At 43.1% G+C, this 18,403-nt stretch overlaps 1 protein-coding gene across 3 annotated transcripts in view; it reads right to left on the reverse strand.

Annotated features, from left to right (window-relative positions):
• SLC2A8 (solute carrier family 2 member 8) overlaps positions 1–18,403 on the reverse strand; it is a 90,185-nt gene that overhangs the window by 45,523 nt on the left and 26,259 nt on the right. For all 3 annotated transcript variants that reach the window (XM_069241690.1, XM_069241689.1, XM_069241691.1), the window contains 2 exons: positions 16,008–16,181; positions 2,720–2,865 (listed from right to left, as the gene is read on the reverse strand). In XM_069241690.1, the coding sequence (XP_069097791.1) occupies positions 2,720–2,865; positions 16,008–16,181 (320 nt within the window). The remainder of the gene's footprint in view (positions 1–2,719; positions 2,866–16,007; positions 16,182–18,403) is intronic.

The following is an 18,403-nucleotide window of genomic DNA, read 5'->3' on the forward strand; positions in this document are numbered from 1 at the left end:
AAAAAATGGCTTCTGCTGGGTAAAATACGATGCCCCTAGGTTGCATTTTGAGGTGTACTTTGTCATAGGTGCTAGGCGCCAGCCACACGAGTTTGATCATTTTTATGAGCAGCATGTGGGAACACAGAATAGGAGAACACTTGCTATTACCAATTGGATTTCTAGACATTTGCGTCTTCCAAATGTAAGCCAGTGCATAAGAAATAAGATATTTTGCAAACTGCCCTCTGAACCGCACGCTAGAACGGGTACCCACAAATTCAGTATCTGGTGTAAAATTCAGAAATACATAGGTTTCCTTCATACCCATTTTTACTCTTTATATTATACCAATTGCTGTAGTCTGCTAAACTCACAATGAAAAGCCCTTGTAAGTGCAGCCCAGTTGTAGGCTCTGGGGACACGTAGTTCTTGGAGATCCTACAATTCCTGTATATTGCCGTAACCAGAATAGTTTAGCGGAAGTACAGGTGTATCGCTTTTGTAAAATCGGCCACTGCGACAAGAAGTTACAGATGAAAACGATGTCACTAACGGCTGTTTTGTCTTACACATTTTTCATATTTTTCCATTTCAACAGTTATTTTCTCTACACTTTTCGGAAACACAGCTTTCTGGCATCACTAAAGGGTTTCACAAGTATTTTCATCACAAACTGGAAGTAGGTTGAAAGTGGATATATGAAATGCCTCTTGGAAAAATGCCACAACTTTGGTTAAAAACAAAATCCATACAGTTCTGCATGTCCCTGAAAGTCTGGATAAATAGTGATTGTAGCAGAGCAAACATTTCATTTATACCATTTTTTTTTTTTCTTTTAAGAAAACCTACACTTTTCCCCCCCCATTTTTCCCACAAAATCCCCAAATGTATCTATGTTTTGCCTATGTTCACCTTTAAAAGTAGGGTACTGCGTGTTAACCAAATATAAAAAGGTAAAAAGCCCATTTGATTGTTCCTATACAACTGTTCTAAAGCCCGGTTTTCGGTCAGAAATGAATATTTGTGGCTTAGCAGGTTTCATCTTCTCTATTAGCATTTTATTACAGTGCAGTTTATCAATAGCAGTTGTAAGCGATACAAGATGGTGCTCATATTATGTTCTCAACCCCTTTGGTGGAATCAAAATATTGCATAGCCCAAGAGCTAACATGACTTCATGATGTGCACTTGGGTATATCAAGTTATCAGCATCAAATTAACTATTATTAAGAACTCAAATACCCGCGTTCTTTATTTCACTCAACTCTATGGGAGAAAATAGACATCTAACTGAAACAGAAGTGTGATCAACATCAGAAGTGCAGGTTAGGTCTAGTTTTAACATAATAAAGTTTACAAATATTTCTAAAAGAAATCCTTTAACTAGAAAGGTGAACTTTTTGGAGGGAAAATACTAGTCTCCTCCTCACAGGCTAGTTGCTAATTATTCATCCCTCAGCCATGCTAACTTAAAATCCAACTGTGCATTAATCCGGAAAAGACCTCTCACCTTAACAATACTTCATGTATTTATTTGCACTTTCCTTCCAGTAACAAATCAAAACCTTAAACTATCAGTCATATTGCTTGCAGGGCAAGGATTCGAGATCCTCCTATTTTATTTCCCTGTGTGCAATCACAGATCAACTGGGGGTAGCTAATCCCATTTAGCAATTAAATTGACAATAGTGTCCCAGTCAATAAAAATATGATGTATCCCCTACCAATTTGCCCCGAAAAGATCTGATGAATTAATTGATTTTGAAAATGTTGGCTTTTAAAAACACATTTAAAATGAACTAAACAGTTAGAGTTAACTCAATTAACTATAAATTGTGCCCTTGCCATGCAGTGCTAATGAACCCACAAATACGACACTCATGACATCTTTGATAACATCATTGATAATGTCAAATATAATATTTAAAGTAAATATTTTGATGAAAAAACTGTGCATGGCGAGGGCACGGGTTTTAGTTACCTTGGGGCACGAATTGTAGTTACCTGATGTAACTAACTATAACTGGTGAATTTCTATGGTTTTGTACGTTTAAAATGTGAGCCTAACTCTAAAAACCCTGTAACCTTTGGTTTTTTAAGTGATCTATATACATATATATATGTATAACAATTATACATCCTGACAGAACAGCAGATGTAGGTGCTGGTCTGCTAGGTTGAAAAGGGTTTTCTAATGCACCTGCAAGCCTTATTGGGGTTTGATAAGTCTGCATACAACAATGAATAGTCGAAGCATGCATGTTACGACTCAATGCCTCTAGAAACGACTTCGGAAAACCCTACGCCACATCTCGTCTCCAAAGAAAAGAGCTTTATCTAACTAACACCCAAGGACCTAGATTTCATCTCAAACTAGATTTCCCAAAATCTAGTTGCGCCAGAAAATATCTTGACACATTCCAACAATGAGGTTAAACCCCCATGTCAGAATGACAGAGAAAACCTGTTAACAGAAAAATGACAGGTAAATATTGTCGCTCATTGAGATTAGAAACAAAACACTATAGGTTTTCAACAAATATGCAATTGAAGGTTCATATGTGTTGAGTGTCTGGTGGTTCACTTACATCACACTGTTGGGAAGCATTTAATACTTTTGACTTCCATCTGGCAGCATCCAACAATAGCACTGTTCAGAATCTTACACTCATTAGAAAGTAAATTGACAAGTTATCCCTTTTCATTAACATATGGCTCAATCATGGGCTCCACTTACCATAAGATCGTGAAATTCCTTGGTGACCAAAAAGGCGAAACCCCAATTTGTCACCACACAGAAGCCACTTGCCACCCCTCTGGCTTTCACTGGAAAGATCTCAGACATCACAAGCCACGGGATGGGGCCCCAGCCAATGGCAAAACCTACAAAAGTTGCATAACGGAAGAGAGTTCACAGTAGTTTGTATATCTCAAACATTTTCTTCGCTCAAAGTAGCTTTGCCTTTAAAGAGACATAATGCCACTGCAGTAAAATGTTTGAAGTGACCAGCAGAAGATTTAAATGTTCTGTTTCAAGCATTTTAGGTGTCATTCAGGTATTATAACATGTTTTTAGTTGACAGGAGCAAGTTCAGGAGATCTGCACAAATACAACCACTTTGTTTTCATTTGCTGGAGACCATTTTCATGCTATGGTTTGCTACAAGGTGAGTGGAGCCGTCACCTTTACAGGACTGGTTAAAAAAAAAAAAAAAAAAGAACTAGCTCAGAAGCAACTTGATAAGCTACAAACATAAATGGATCAAATAAATATAAAATGCAGACCATTATGGTGGAAGTGCTCCAATAGCAATTTTGGTGGTTAATGCACAATGCACTGCTGGTCTTAATCTATTTACCAGTTAACTGGTGTTATTTTTCTGTAGAGCCGAGAAAGAAGACTGCTTGAAAAGCTACAATAGGAGGGAGTAAGATCAGGTCCAGGAGGTGCACAAAGAGACTATAGAGATATGTGGATCCAAAGTGAATCAGAATCTGCATTTAGTAAAACAGATAAATTTTCTCTGTTAGTGTGGGGTTTGAATCACGCAATCGTAATTGGCGCAAATTAAGCAAGGACTGCCAAATTTTCTCATTTACCGGGGTTAGGAGCGAGTTTATGGGTATTCCAATGTGGGCTTATAAGTAACCTTCGATGACAGACAAAAACTTGTAGATTTTTACATAACTTTTGCAGAAATTTTTTATCCTGGAAATGCATGAATATTGATTACTGTCAAAAACAGGAATAAGTATGATTTCTGGTGTATGGTTCAAGGAGTGTTTTGGCCGCGTAGAGCTCCAGTCATGCTCCGTATCTGAATTGGCGCACGAGGAAGGCGTGACGCATAGCAAGGTGCTTGGCAGGATGGACAGTGAGTGGAGCAATGCGGATCAGGAGTAACCAGGCCCCACACATCAGCTGAAGAGGAGTGTACTCAGCATTTGGACTTGCGGAGACAGAGTTCCTCCCGCTCTCTTATTTTGGAGGCGGACACACAGTTTTCCCTGGCACGTAAGGGGACTTCAGGAGAGTAAGCGCTGGCAGCCTGGACGGCGAAGAATAGCAGGCAGCGTAATCCTGAGTGGTCATACTCCGACTGCTCAATGTACCACAAGCTGGCTGCCTTGCCTCTGGTTTAAAAGAAGGCAGCAAGGACAGCAATCAGCAACCAGAGAGCTAGCAGGTAACATCGCTGCTACCTCCTGTGTAAACCCGGTACCCGCATGGGCCAGGGCTTTGTGGGACTGAGATGGACTTGAGACGCACTGTTTTACATGCTACTTACTTATCCGGTGCAATCATGCTTGCGGTTGTTGCACTGCTGATTGCCTTTCCATATCAAACTCTGGGGGACCAATTAAGGAACAAGTGTAAAAAAAAAAAAAATACAACAAAAAAAAAAAATCGTACTACGCCTGCTTTCGCTCTTTTCTTTTACTGGACCCTTTGGAAAGAAATATAGCAACCTCACCAGGTCTTTAAGTAAATGCGGCAGAATTAAATGAATGCATGTCAACTTTGCAAGGCAGAAAGCATTAAGCACTATTAGAATCCTCTTTTATATGGCCTCTCAAGAAGCAATTTAGACACAAGCCCACTAATTACAAGCTTGCTATAAAGTTATCTGGTCTGACCTGCTGCCAATTTTAAGAGGAGAGGATCTGGAGGTGCGGCGGAAGCAGTCTATGTAGCAGAGACACGGCTTGTGGCCCTACTTGAAAACTCCAGCATACCCTGATAATTCTGAAGCACAGTAAGCAAGGAAGAACTTCACCCAACAGATGAAATGGATCTCCTGGGATGAGAATATGCATCCCAAGCAAGACGGCCAGAGCTAGTCAGAGCCAGATCCAACCTGCTGCTGCGAACCAAGGGGCCAAGGCCCAGTTGCATAAGAAGCTCCAGTTGACTTCATTGTTGGAGGAGGGGACGCAAGTAATGCCCTTGAACGCGGAGCTTGGACCACAATAACTAAAGGGTGCTATGCAACTGAACAACTTCTCAGACAATTCACTGACCGGGAAAAAGAGGAATCCCCATCCCAGAGAAGCGGTTCAATGACAACGCAGGAAAGCCAAAGAGGGGGCAAGCACGAGTCTCTCTCTCATAATCTGCATTCCTGTAAAGACTGCTCCAAAGACAGACATATCAGTTTATGAGGGGCAATTCCAAGACATTAAAAGGGGCGGACACCCCGCCGCTACATCAAGGCAAAGCTCAGCGGGAGAATCTGATTGATTCCCTAAGTAGCCTTGGTTCCCTAGGGTCTATCCCAGTTGTCCTCACAGCCAGCGGAAGAACAGATCTTACTGGAGCCCTGCAGAGAATCAAAGGATTTAATTCCAGTCAAGAGGGTTCAGCACTACAAGCTTTTTCAGTAAGGGCATCAATTAAAACAACAATGAACAAGATCCTAAAGGCACTGTAGGACTTGAAATTATCACAAGAGGAGGCTAATAGAAAAAACAATTAACATTTGACCTAAATTAATACTAATATTAAACACCTTGCTTCTTGCATTTCCAAGGTCGAGCAAAGAGTCAGCGACGTGGAAGATTCAAGCAGTAATCAGGACATAACTGCCAAAATCCAAAACAGAGCTACAGGAACTCCAGATGAAACTCAACAATGCCGAGAATAGATCTCGCTGTAAAAATCTCAGATTTGTAGGTGTCCTAGAGGACCAGGAAGGACAGTAACAAAGCTGATCATAGACCTTGTCAACAAGTATGTGCTCCCTGACCAAACTTTAGCCAGATCAGATTTAACAATAATGCAAGCACATGGTGTTCCAGCAGTCAGACTCTGAATTCAAGATACCCCTGAACTATCCGGGTTAACTTTGGCGACTTCAGGATCAAAGAACAGATCGTAATGCATGCTATTAAAAGCAAAACCTACAGCCCTCCGGATAACTCCACGTTCTGCATATTTTCTGATATGTCAATCACTGCAACTCAGCAGCGCAAAGACTTATTAGTCTGATTGATAGTTTCAAAATCCAGGGGGTACCAGCTGGCACAATTCAGCAATCAAAAATGAAGGTTCTCTTTAAGGGCCAAGCCCATGTATTCCACTCAGTGGATCAGGTCAAGGAGTTTCTCAAGAATATGAAGGTGGAGGGTGCAGGGGGAGCAAATACGATCACATAATACTATGCCTTGAATTGATAATAGGTTACAATAGGGGCTGGAGAGGGCTCGGGTCAATGAGAGAGACCCTCTGATGCCAGAGCTTGAAAGCCCTCATAGCTAATCGATGACTTCAATGCGTAGAATAACCTATGGCTACACATTTGGCGAAAAGCGGGGCCTCGTCAGAGGTCAAAATGGGGATCCATAGCAATATATGCAGTTGTAATTGACTAACCTTTCTCTATCCTTTCTGTTTTGTTTGCTTGAATAATCATGATGGCATGCTACTGCAGAGATTTTGTAAGAATAATTGAGGTGTAAAAGTGTTAAAGGGAACCAACTGGCACTATTTAATAATTATAATCGAGGGCTTATATTAAGGAGTGCACTCATTTTAGTTGTCGGAGTGAGTTAAGGGGGATCCCTTGTGATGAGGGACAAAGGAGGAGAAGGATGAGGAACATGGTCACTGAACACTATCCCCCAAGGTCCCCCCTTAATCATAAGGGGAAGTATATGATTCTATATGGCAAGAGACCCAGTGTTACAAGCTGCTAAAAGAAATTGGCTCAGAATCTATACTGCATGGTTACTGACTAGATAGAAGTGTCAGGTTGTTCATATAAGACTTTGTCTACTGCCGTCCTTTAAAACGCAGGTTTCAAGAATGCAACGTCAGTGCACTTATTCAGGGGGAAGAGGCACTAGAGGGGGGGGCACTGTTGTTGGGGAGAGCACCCATGACAGGTGTGGCTCTGGGGGACAGCAAACCGGGGAGAGGGGTTGGTTGATATTTATGAGGGATGAAGATGATAGTAGGATGGGTACTGTAGGAAGTTGGCTCTGTATGCACTATTTCAAAGTAAGGAATAGTATGCACAGAGTCCAAGGGTTCCCCTCAGAGGTAAGATAGTGGCAAAAAGAGATAATACTAATGCTCTATTTTGTGGTAGTGTGGCCGAGCAGTAGGCTTATCAAATGAGTAGTGTTAAGCATTTGTTGTACATACACAAGCAATAAATGAGGAACACACACTCAAAGACAATTCCAGGCCAATAGATTTTTGTATAGAAAAATATATTTTCTTAGTTTATTTTAAGAACCACAGGTTCAAATTTTACATGTAATACTTCAAATGAAAGGTATTGCAGGTAGGTACTTTAGGAACTTTGAATAATCAAAATAGCATATACACTCTTCACATAAATCACATATAGCTATTTTAAAACTAGACACTGTGCAATTTTCAACAGTTCCTGGGGGGAGAAAGAGTTAGTTAATTTTTGCAGGTAAGTAAACCACCTACGGGGTTCAAGTTTGGGTCCAAGGTAGCCCACCGTTGGGGGTTCAGAGCAACCCCAAAGTTACCACACCAGCAGCTCAGGGCCGGTCAGATGCAGAGGTCAAAGTGGTGCCCAAAATGCATAGGCTTCAATGGAGAAGGGGGTGCCCCGGTTACAGTCTGCCAGCAGGTAAGTACCCGCGTCTTCGGAGGGCAGACCAGGGGGGTTTTGTAGGGCACCGGGGGGGACACAAGTCAGCACAGAAAGTACACCCTCAGCGGCACGGGGGCAGCCGGGTGCAGTGTGCAAACAAGCATCGGGTTAGCAATTGAAATCAATGGGAGTCCAAGGGGTCTCTTCAGCGATGCAGGCAGGCAAGGGGGGGGCTCCTCGGGGTAGCCACCACCTGGGCAAGGGAGAGGGCCTCCTGGGGGTCACTCCTGTAACTGGAGTTCCGATCCTTCAGGTCCTGGGGGCTGCGGGTGCAGAGTCTTTACCAGGCGTCGGGATCTGGGAGACAGGCAGTCACGGTCAGGGGGAGCCTCAGGATTCCCTCTGCAGGCGTCGCTGTGGGGGTTCAGGGGGGACAACTCTGGCTACTCACGGTCTCGCAGTCGCCGGGGAGTCCTCCCTGAAGCATTGTTTCTACACAAGTCGAGCCGGGGGCGTCGGGTGCAGAGTAGCAAGTCTCACGCTTCCGGCAGGAAACGCAGTTGTTTTAAAGTTGCTCCTTTTGAAACAAAGTTGCAGTCTTGGGTGAACAGAGCCGCTGTCCTCTGGAGTTTCTTGGTCCTTCTAGAGCAGGGCAGTCCTCTGGGGATTCAGAGGTCGCTGGTCCCTGGGGAGAGCGTCGCTGGAGCAGGGTCTTTAGAAGTGGGGAGACAGGCCGGTAGAGCTGGGGCCAAAGCAGTTGGTGTCTCTGTCTTCTCTGCAGGGTTTTTCAGCTTAGCAGTCCTCTTCTTCTTAGGTTGCAGGAATCTGAGTTCCTAGGTTATGGGGAGCCCCTAAATACAGAATTTAGGGGTGTGTTTAGGTCTGGGAGGGCAGTAGCCAATGGCTACTAGCCCTGAGGGTGGCTACACCCTCTTTGGGCCTCCTCCCAAGGGGAGGGGGTCACATTCCTATCCCTATTGGGGGAATCCTCCATCTGCATGATGGAGGATTTCTAATAGTCAGAGTCACCTCAGCTCAGGTTGCCTTAGGGGCTGTCCTGACTGGCCAGTGACTCCTCCTTGTTTTTCTCATTATCTCCTCCGGCCTTGCCGCCAAAAGTGGGGCCGTGGCCGGAGGGGGCGGGCAACTCCACTAGCTGGAATGCCCTGGGGTGCTGTAACAAAGGGGGTGAGCCTTTGAGGCTCACCGCCAGGTGTTACAGTTCCTGCAAGGGGGAGGTGATAAGCATCTCCACTCAGTACAGGCTTTATTACTAGCCACAGAGTGACAAAGGCACTCTCCCCATGTGGCCAGCAACATGTCTCGAGTGTGGCAGGCTGTTAAAACCAGTCAGCCTACACGGGTAGTTGGTTAAGGTTTCAGGGGGCACCTCTAAGGTGCCCCCTGGGGTGTATGTTACAATAAAATGTACACTGGCATCAGTGTGCATTTATTGTGCTGAGAAGTTTGATACCAAACTTCCCAGTTTTCAGTGTAGCCATTATGGTGCTGTGGAGTTCGTGTTTGACAGACTCCCAGACCATATACTCTTATGGCTACCCTGCACTTACAATGTCTAAGGTTTTGCTTAGACACTGTAGGGGCACAGTGCTCATGCACTGGTGCCCTCACCTATGGTATAGTGCACCCTGCCTTAGGGCTGGAAGGCCTGCTAGAGGGGTGACTTATCTATACTGCATAGGCAGTGTGAGGTTGGCATGGCACCCTGAGGGGAGTGCCATGTCGACTTACTCGTTTTGTCCTCACCAGCACACACAAGCTGGCAAGCAGTGTGTCTGTGCTGAGTGAGGGGTCCCCAGGGTGGCATAAGACATGCTGCATCACTTAGAGACCTTCCCTGGCATCAGGGCCCTTGGTACCAGGGGTACCAGTTACAAGGGACTTAACTGGATGCCAGGGTGTGCCAATTGTGAAAACAAAAGTACAGGTTAGGGAAAGAACACTGGTGCTGGGGCCTGGTTAGCAGGCCTCAGCACACTTTCAAATCAAAACTTAGCATCAGCAAAGTCAAAAAGTCAGGGGGTAACCATGCCAAGGAGGCATTTCCTTACAAGTACCCAAAGAATCAAGATAGCCTCCTGTATTATTAATGGGGCAAATAATAAAATCAAGCTCCGATCAGCACTTCAGAGGCTCAAGGTGTCAGGACCACAAATTATTTTGCTTTAAAAAACCTATCTTAAGGCTCACGCGAAAGAGCTGAAGCTACCTAATTTGTCTCCCACGTGTTTCTCTCTCTTCCGCTGATGCGGCGGTACGAGGTGGGGGGAGGGGGGGGAGGGGGGGGGGGGGAAGGGGGGGGGGGGGGTGGGTGCTGATTCTCCACAGTGCAGTGGGCAGCTACAACAGGTGGTTAGGGATAGAAAAGCTAGATGGATACTAGTTAACCTTGGGATAGAGAACCAATTGCTTTATTTTGTTAGTTTCTATGCACCAACTGAAGATGATATAACTGCTCTTGATGAAGTATATAATCTCTTATCTGCACTGCAGGGTTTTATTGTCATGGGGCAACTTTAATATTACACAAGATGTTAAGCGGGATTCCTCACATAGAACCAAGTTCAAAACAAACCCAGGGTAGCTCTTAGTTAAAATAAGGGAATTAGAGCTAGTTGATCCAGGGTGCCAGGAGCACCCATCTGTACGAGGATTCACCTGTTTCTCCAAGCGGTTCAACTCGGCGCCCCAGATGGATTTTTTACTAATAACCTCCCAAATGTCAAAGAAAAATGTCTAAATACTGACCAATCCCGTTTCCGATCATTCGGTTCCTTTACTAGATATGGTTATGACAAAAAGAGTTAGAGGAGTACTCAATAAATCATTAATAGTATACCTTATTTGGTTGGCAATCATGTGCTCTGCTTTTGAGGATTTTCTTGAAAGGAATATGGGATCTACTTCTACATTTGTGATCTGGGGAGCAAGTAAAGCTCACATTGGTTAGTGAGGGGAGTGGCGGGTGGGGGCGGGGGTAAGCGATCCCATAATAGGCTCAGGCCCATAAAGTAAGATGGCATGGACAGGAACCCTCCAGCAGGAATTAGATTACACATAAGCGGTCCAAATTACATTACGCACCCAAATGTCTGGTGCAGGTTACTACAAGCAAGGCAAGCACTAAAAGACCACTACATGTCTCAGAACTAATAAACCTTAATACATGCTTCCAAAAGAATTATGAGGAAAATGAGCATGTAGGAAGGTTCTTAGCCTGGTCAACCAGTATAAGCAGAAACAATGCGTTAGTTAAGTCCATATACATTGAGGTGGGGGCATCACGATGGCGATTCAACCCAAGGAAATTAGTAGGGTATTTTTGGAGCACTACACCAATCTATCAGATTCTGTAAGATTTCCGTTAGTTAGTAACAAGCTAAACACCGAAACAACAGCACCAATAACATTAGAGGAAGTAGCTGATGCCATTAAAACATCTCCCAATGGGAAAGCTTGTGGAAGCGACAGGCTACCAGTTGAAATCTATTAGGTATTCATTGCTCAGACTGCAGAATTTCTAGTAACATTATTTAATGTAATACGTGAAGGTGCTGTGATACCAAGCTCAGCTACCGAGGAAATGAGTGTAAGCTATAAAAAAAATAATATTAAAAAAGCCAGCAGATAAAAAAGGTTAATATTAGTTTGTTAAATAGTGATTATATTTTTTTCACAAAGATTATAGCATCCAGGTTAACTCCTTTTGCAAGCAGTAGCCCATCAAGATCTAACTGGGTTTCTCCCACAGAGGAGTGTATCATCTAATATGAATTGTATTTTTTTTTTTTTTTTACAAGCAATAGACTACTTTGGAAATAATAAAATCAAGGCGGCCATAATTATGTTAGACGCAGAAAAAGCGTTTGATCTTGTCCAATGGGAAGTCCTGTTTGCGATCTTAAATCATTTTAATTTCCCCATGAAACTGGTGTGGTTGTTGGAAAATCTGTACCAGAGGGCGGAGGCTAAAGTAGTAGTGAATGGGAGCAGGGCGGGAAGTATATCAATCGGACGAGGCACTGGCCAAGGCTGCCCTATGTCTCCCGTCCTTTTCACCCCATTTATTGAACCTCTGGCAGCCCCTCTCTGTCAGTCATTCAGATCAAGGTCCCCATCCAGGACACACCTAAAGTCAAATTATTTGTGGACGAAATTAAACTATACTTATTGGAAGAAAAACAAAACATTGCCAAAGCATTCAATAAAATCCAAATATTTACATATCTAGGGGTATACAGAGTGAATCATGGAAAGTCGGAAGCTCTTTTTTTTTTTTTTTTTTTTAAATAGTTCTGCATCAGTGCTTCCTAGTGCAATGCGGACTCATTATAGAGCCTCATGGGTAGTTAGGTACTTGGGGGTATTCATATCTTATAACCTCTCTGAGGTATACCAGCTTAACTATGTAAATACCTTGCACAAAGCACAGGGACTTCTCAACAAGTGGCAAAACCTGCCCCTTACAAGCGCTGGACGAAAAGCCTTGGTCAAAATGATGATTCTTCCACTATTTCTCTTTGTCGTCGCTAACATGAACATCAAATTTCCCCAAAAATGTTTCAAAGTAGACCAGATGGTGCGCCAATTCATATAGCAAGGAAAGAAAGCCTGTATCAAATTACACACATTACAACCGAGTTTACAAGATGGGGGGTTAGCGCTGCCTTATTTAAAAAAAAAAAAAAAAAAAAAAAAAAAAAAAACATATATTACCAGGCAGCATTTCTAGACTCAATGACGTGAGCGGCAAGGACTTCTGACCCCTCTAATTATTTAAATCTCAAGCTAATGTTCTCGGAAGTTAATGTCTAACTTTACACTTTCCTTAAGATCCCTAGAATTCCGAAGCGTTCCAGGTATAAGCTTCCCCATATGATACTTTATCGATATGCCCAACTCAAGGAAGAATACTGTTTTCCTCAGTTTCACCCCTCAATGCAACTGCGGGAATCTGGCTTGCTAGGTTAACAGTTAGGGAATAAGATTAACAAGAAATGGGAACAGATAGGAATTAGTCGCGTTGGGGATTTCACAGTGGCAGGGAACTTGGGAACAGTTGCACTTTTCACATATACTGATTTATCATTTTATCAAAAACACTCAGCTAGCAAAGGACGCCACAGTCAACAATATTTCCCAAGCATACTTTATAAACAGATTAATGGGTACGGGCAAATGGTATCATATACTGATGCAGCACATTTCCTTAACACAGGTCCCAGCCACCCTAACCAGAATCAAAGCAGCCACAGGATGCAAGACAGAACAGCGAACCTGGCTTTTGTTAGAGGCGAGCGCAAAGCGCTCGGTCCCTCTTCTAATCTATCTTTAGGGGGATTTTAACCACACCCAAGTTACGTCAGTCAGTTTCATTGGTTTGTGGGCTTGCCTTTTAATATCCGCTTGTTTTCATTTGTGAAAGGTATGCACACGTCATGCCTTTTCTGGTGTTTAGCCCTCCTCAAGTGCACCGATAAAGTACTGGAAACATAGGAGGCTCCATGTTTTCCATATGGACTCTGGACTACTTTTTCTCTTCATTTCACAGCGCTCGTTTTTGTTCCATTTAATGTGGCAAGAAAAGTACAGTTAGGAGTTTACAACGCTAATAGCTCCAACTCGACGTAATGCGAGACCCGTTGCATTGCAAATGCTTGTTATAATCAGCTAGCACACAAAGCCATTAGGGGAGGCCAACTTTAAAAGAATGGCCTTCTTTCCAAAATGGATGCTCTATAATACACCTGCTAGTATCCACAAGTGGTGTCCATCAAGTTTAGGGAAGTGTTTTGAGTGCGGTAGCAGTCTAGGAGACTCGTTGCACATGTGCTTCACTTGTCCCACCTTAGAACATTTTTGGATAAAAATATTTCAATGGACCGGTGAAAAGCTTCAAGTAACTAATTCTCAATTCTTATAGAGCCCTTTTTTGGGATGTAAACATCACAGACCCTATTGGTAAGAAAGTGACAGCTCTTCTGCACAACCTCTTTGGGGGCCAAATCTTTAATTTTACAAAGCTGGAAAATCAATAGAGGTTCACTCATTTGAATCTTGGTTGCATAAAATGGGGATTGTTAAAACAAGAGAGAAAGTATACGCACAAAGAGTGGGGGCAATTCAGAAAAATCAGTCCATTTGGGAGCATGAGACTCACGAAATAGAGCTTAATAATCTAGAGTGAAAGAACTGGGGGAAGGCGGGGAGCAATGGTCAATCATAGGGGCTCATCAACCAATCCATTTTTGTAAAGCTGATTTAAAACTCACCCGTGAGGGTCTCAAGGCGCTGTGGGGAGGCCTCATCTGAAGAGCCACGTCTTGAGGTTCTTCCTAAAGATGGTGAGCGACTGGCTTTGTCTGAGGGGATCCAGCTCTTTGCTGCAATGAAAGTGAAGGATCGTCTAACGGCGGTGGTTTTGCGGATGCAAGGGATGGCGGCCAGGGCCATCTAGGCGGAGTGGAGGGATCTCGCAGGGGTGTTAAAGGAGACGCATTGGTTCAGATAGGCTGGCCCTGCGCTGTGTATGGCCTTGTACGTGTGTGTGAGTAGGTTGAAGGTGATTCGTTTCTTGACCGGGAGCCAGTGGAGGGTCCTCAGGTGCTGGGAGATGTGTTCTCGGCGTGGGAGGTCCAGAATGAGTCTGGCGGCTGCGTTCTGGAGGAGTTGTAGTTTTTTTATGTGTCGAGTCGAGATGCTGGCATAGAGGGCGTTGCCGTAGTCGAGCTTGCTTGTGACAGGCATGGGTAACTGTCCTGCGACAGTCTGCTGGGATCCATCTGAAGATCTTCTGAAGTTTGAGGAGTGAGAGCCAGCAGGAGGAGGTGACTAAGTATACCTGGCGGATCATGGATAGGGAGGAGTCAAGGATGATGCCTACGTTGCCGTTGTGTTTAGTCGATGCAGGTGGAGAGGGGGACACTGAGGGATGTGGGCCACCAGGAGTCGTCCCAAGTTGAGGTGGTGTTTCCGAAGATGATGAGCTCAGTCTTGTCAGTGTTGAGCTTGAGGCAGCTTTCTCTCATTCAGGTGGCAACAGCTTCCATTCCTGTGTGGAAGTTCCTTTTGGCTGTGTCCAGGTCTTCGGTGAGGGAAATGATGAGTTGTGTGTCATCGGCATATGACACGATGTTCATACCGTGGCTTCTGATGATAATTGCAAGAGGGGCCATGTATACGTTGAATAGTGTGGGACTCAGTGAAGGTCCTTGGGGGACTCTGCAGTTGATTCCTGTGGGTGTGGATGTGTAGGGCAGGAGTCTGACCCTCTACTTCCTTCCGGAAAGGAAAGAGTGGATCCATTCCAGGGCTCTTCCACAGATTCCTATGTCGGGGATTCTGGAGCTTAGAGTGCTGTGGGGGACCGTGTCGAAGGCTGCGGAGAGGTTGAGGAGAACAAGCATTGCGGTGTGGCCACGGTCTAGGAGTAATCTGATGTCATCGGTGGCTGCCAGGACGTCCGTCTTCGTGTTGTGGTTGCTTCGGAAGCCAGACTTCGAGCTGTACTGGAAGTTGTTGACCTCTATGAAATTCCGTAGTTGTGCGTGGATTCTTTTCTCCAGTACTTTGGTGGGGTAGTGTAGCTGCAAGGTGGGCCAGAAATTCTTTAGTTCTGATGGGTTGGATAAAGGTTTCTTCCGGAGCGGGTGTATTTCGGCATGTTTCCAGTCCTCGGGGAAGGTTCCAGTGTTGTAGAGCAATTGGTTGCGTTCCGGAGCTCTGGTGCGCTGGCTCTAATGTATTTGTGGTGTGGGCAGGGGTCCGTGGGGGCTCCGGGGTGGGTGCTGTTCATGATGCTGACTGTTTCCTCCGTGGTGAGCATGGACCAGCTGTGGTGGGTGTGCTGGTTCCAAGATTTCCATTATGCATTAATTAAGTATGTAATTACAAGATGGAATGCTGCTAATCCTTTCTATCTGAATGATTTAATAAATATGTAAAAGAAAATAAGTATGAGACGAGCATTAAACATTAACAGCAGACCTACAAGAGAGAATTTCCTACTTTTAAGGCATTCACACTATGACCTGGGTTGCAATTCTAGAGAAAAATGCCTTATATGAGCTGGAAAGTGTCCCTGAAGCGCTTTCAGTGAGAGTAGATTCTAAGATGTTGAACACTGGGATCTGGTCAGTTTTCAAGGGGTCTACATCATGGGAACCATAACATTTACAACATTTTCTGACAAGATAGGCAGCGAGGCCAAGGTCTGACTGGCCATTTAATCTGATCTCACCCCACACCTCCATCCACCTCCAACTTAAAAGGCACAGACTAGATAGATGGAAGTGTAGAGGAGCTGCTTTGCTGGCCTTCTGTTTCCCTCAATTCCCTCAATCCAGTTCCATTCAGAAACACTAAACCTATAAATCCAAACCCACATTTTTTTTAGTAAGAAAACAATAACACAATTCTATGTCAACCTACCAGCTATATAGATTCCCATACTGGAGAGGGCCAACCAAGCCAGGGGATTGGATGTTTCAGCAGTAGACTCATTCAAGGCTGAAAGTATTTCTGGATGTGAAGAGTTGCTGGGGTTCAAAGATGTAAGTTTAAAATATACACCAAACATTGCAGCACTGATTGCCATAATAGTTCCTGAAAAAAAAATAGTTTAAGTAACTAGTAATATGGAAACTTTTATTTATGATTGTTTAACAAAATTCCATAAAATGGTAAATGAAAACACAGGCCAAGAATACTACAGTAAGTAGAACTCACATTCACTCTAGTAGACTCTTGCCACTCATTGGAAAAGTCCTTTGAAGCAACAGAGACCTGCAGGTTCTGAACAGCATGGAGTAAAATTTTAGCTATACCCACAGATTTGGGATTAATCCCAAGTCCAGTATTACTACACTTCATCCACAATTCCCTGAAGCCAAATGTCTCACACAAAACGAACAATGATACAACTGGCTACTGGAGTTGAACACTGTCACCCAAGTGGTATGGTGAAAACAAAATAGCCACCACTGTACTGCATCAATTCCATTCCCCACTGTTGGATATTCAGTCTTGGGACATATGAAATCAGGAAACAGAGACTGAGGATAACACCACAAGATTAAAAAAAAAAAGATAAGTATATTTGCTGCACCTGACTGTGTGTGGCAGCGAGAATGTGGTAATGGGACCTTTTTATGAAGCTATATGTTTTTTCAAAACAGTTCCAGATTCTTGGTCAACGTAAGTGGTGCCATCTAATTATTTTTGAAAGGAGTACAACTTTGCCAACCCATAGTTCCAACAATGTTATGCTACAGTGCTTTGATAACATAGAACGAAAGCTAAAACAATAAATAGGAACAGTGTAAAATTAACAAAACAATTGGATGTGCAAAAAAAAAAAAAAAAATAGGAAAAAAACCAAAAAAAAGGACATCCCAAAAGCATTTGCATGTAAATTTGGATTTAAATCCCTTAATTACCCTCTATGGCACTCACTGTCATCTTCCTTTTTAAATTTATGATCCTAAGTGAATACAGTACCAACAAGAAAACTGATTATTAGTCACACAGCTCCAATACTGTATGACTCCATACATCCTTGCCAGTTTGTATACTAATAGCAGTCTAAAGATTCATGGTCAGTATTTTAGAGATACATCTGATTTAAACGAGCCCATGTCCTTTTACACTTTTTTATATCAACTTTAACCTTGGCAATATGCAGTTTGTAAATAGGTGTCTTGTTTAATTGCTTCTACAAGTCCCAAGAGGAGGGCATTCTTTATTTTTTCAGAACTGGGCATTGAAATTCAAAGCAATAGTTTCTACATCTGTTTTAAATGTATATCCTTTCACTGAGTTTATCATTGACAATACATTCTTCTAATACATCTAGGGCCACATACAAAAATACAAAACCCATCTGCGTTCTCTGCAGCACATCTAGCACACAATCCCAAATAGACGATTTCCAGTTCACAATCCTCGTAGGAGTAACAGTGAAGTTGAAAATTGTCATTTAGTATAAGGAGGAATGGGTATAAAAGCTCTTTTCACTCTGACCATGGCTTCCCTTATACAAACAGGCTCATTGGGCGTGCCATTCCTTTTGGTCTGTTGTGCTGCCCAACTAGATAATTACCCACACTTTCTTCCGTAAATGCTTTGTATAAATGTGAAACAGGTGGGAGTGTTTTGTTACAAAAGGAGGTTCATGAAAGAGGACTCTTGTAAAAGTATTTTTCTCTGAATTACTGAAAATGTAGACAAATGGTCTTTTGTTTTTAAAATCTTAAAGAAAGAAGTTTTAGCTCTACTCTAGACATTACTCATGCGAAAAGCACATATAATTACATCTCAACAGTGTTTTCCAGAAGATACCTATAGGGATTAGGTTAACTTCTAAGGCAGTAACTGTCATGTGGAACATAAGTGAATTCTTCTTTGCTGGTTTTCATTTGCAACCTCACTAAGGTAGTTCAGTAACAGGTGGCACGCAAGACACCACCTTGCCTTCAAATTAGCTTTGTGGATATTATTTAGGGTTGCGTACTTGTAGTGAAATATGTGTTTTTGACCACTGACTTTGTGTTGCACCACTTTGCACTTGGATTAGCTGTCTAGTGTTCACCAGTTGCAGACTACATTTTGTATAAAGTTTAGCTGCCTGTTGACTTTACATAGCATTATACACTGCCATGTTATATCTGCTTGTACTTTTCCATGTTGTAAACTGTGCATTCTGTCTTGTTTTCGTGCTTTTTCTCACCAAGGGCTTTGGTTGACATATTCGGATTGTGGCCAAACCCAAACGTGTTATTTTCAAAGCATACCTAAACTAGCCAGCATTTTTTTGTATTTCTTCTTGA

This window comes from Pleurodeles waltl, chromosome 6 (assembly GCF_031143425.1).
Source record: "Pleurodeles waltl isolate 20211129_DDA chromosome 6, aPleWal1.hap1.20221129, whole genome shotgun sequence".
In the NCBI taxonomy this organism is placed as follows: domain Eukaryota; kingdom Metazoa; phylum Chordata; class Amphibia; order Caudata; family Salamandridae; genus Pleurodeles; species Pleurodeles waltl.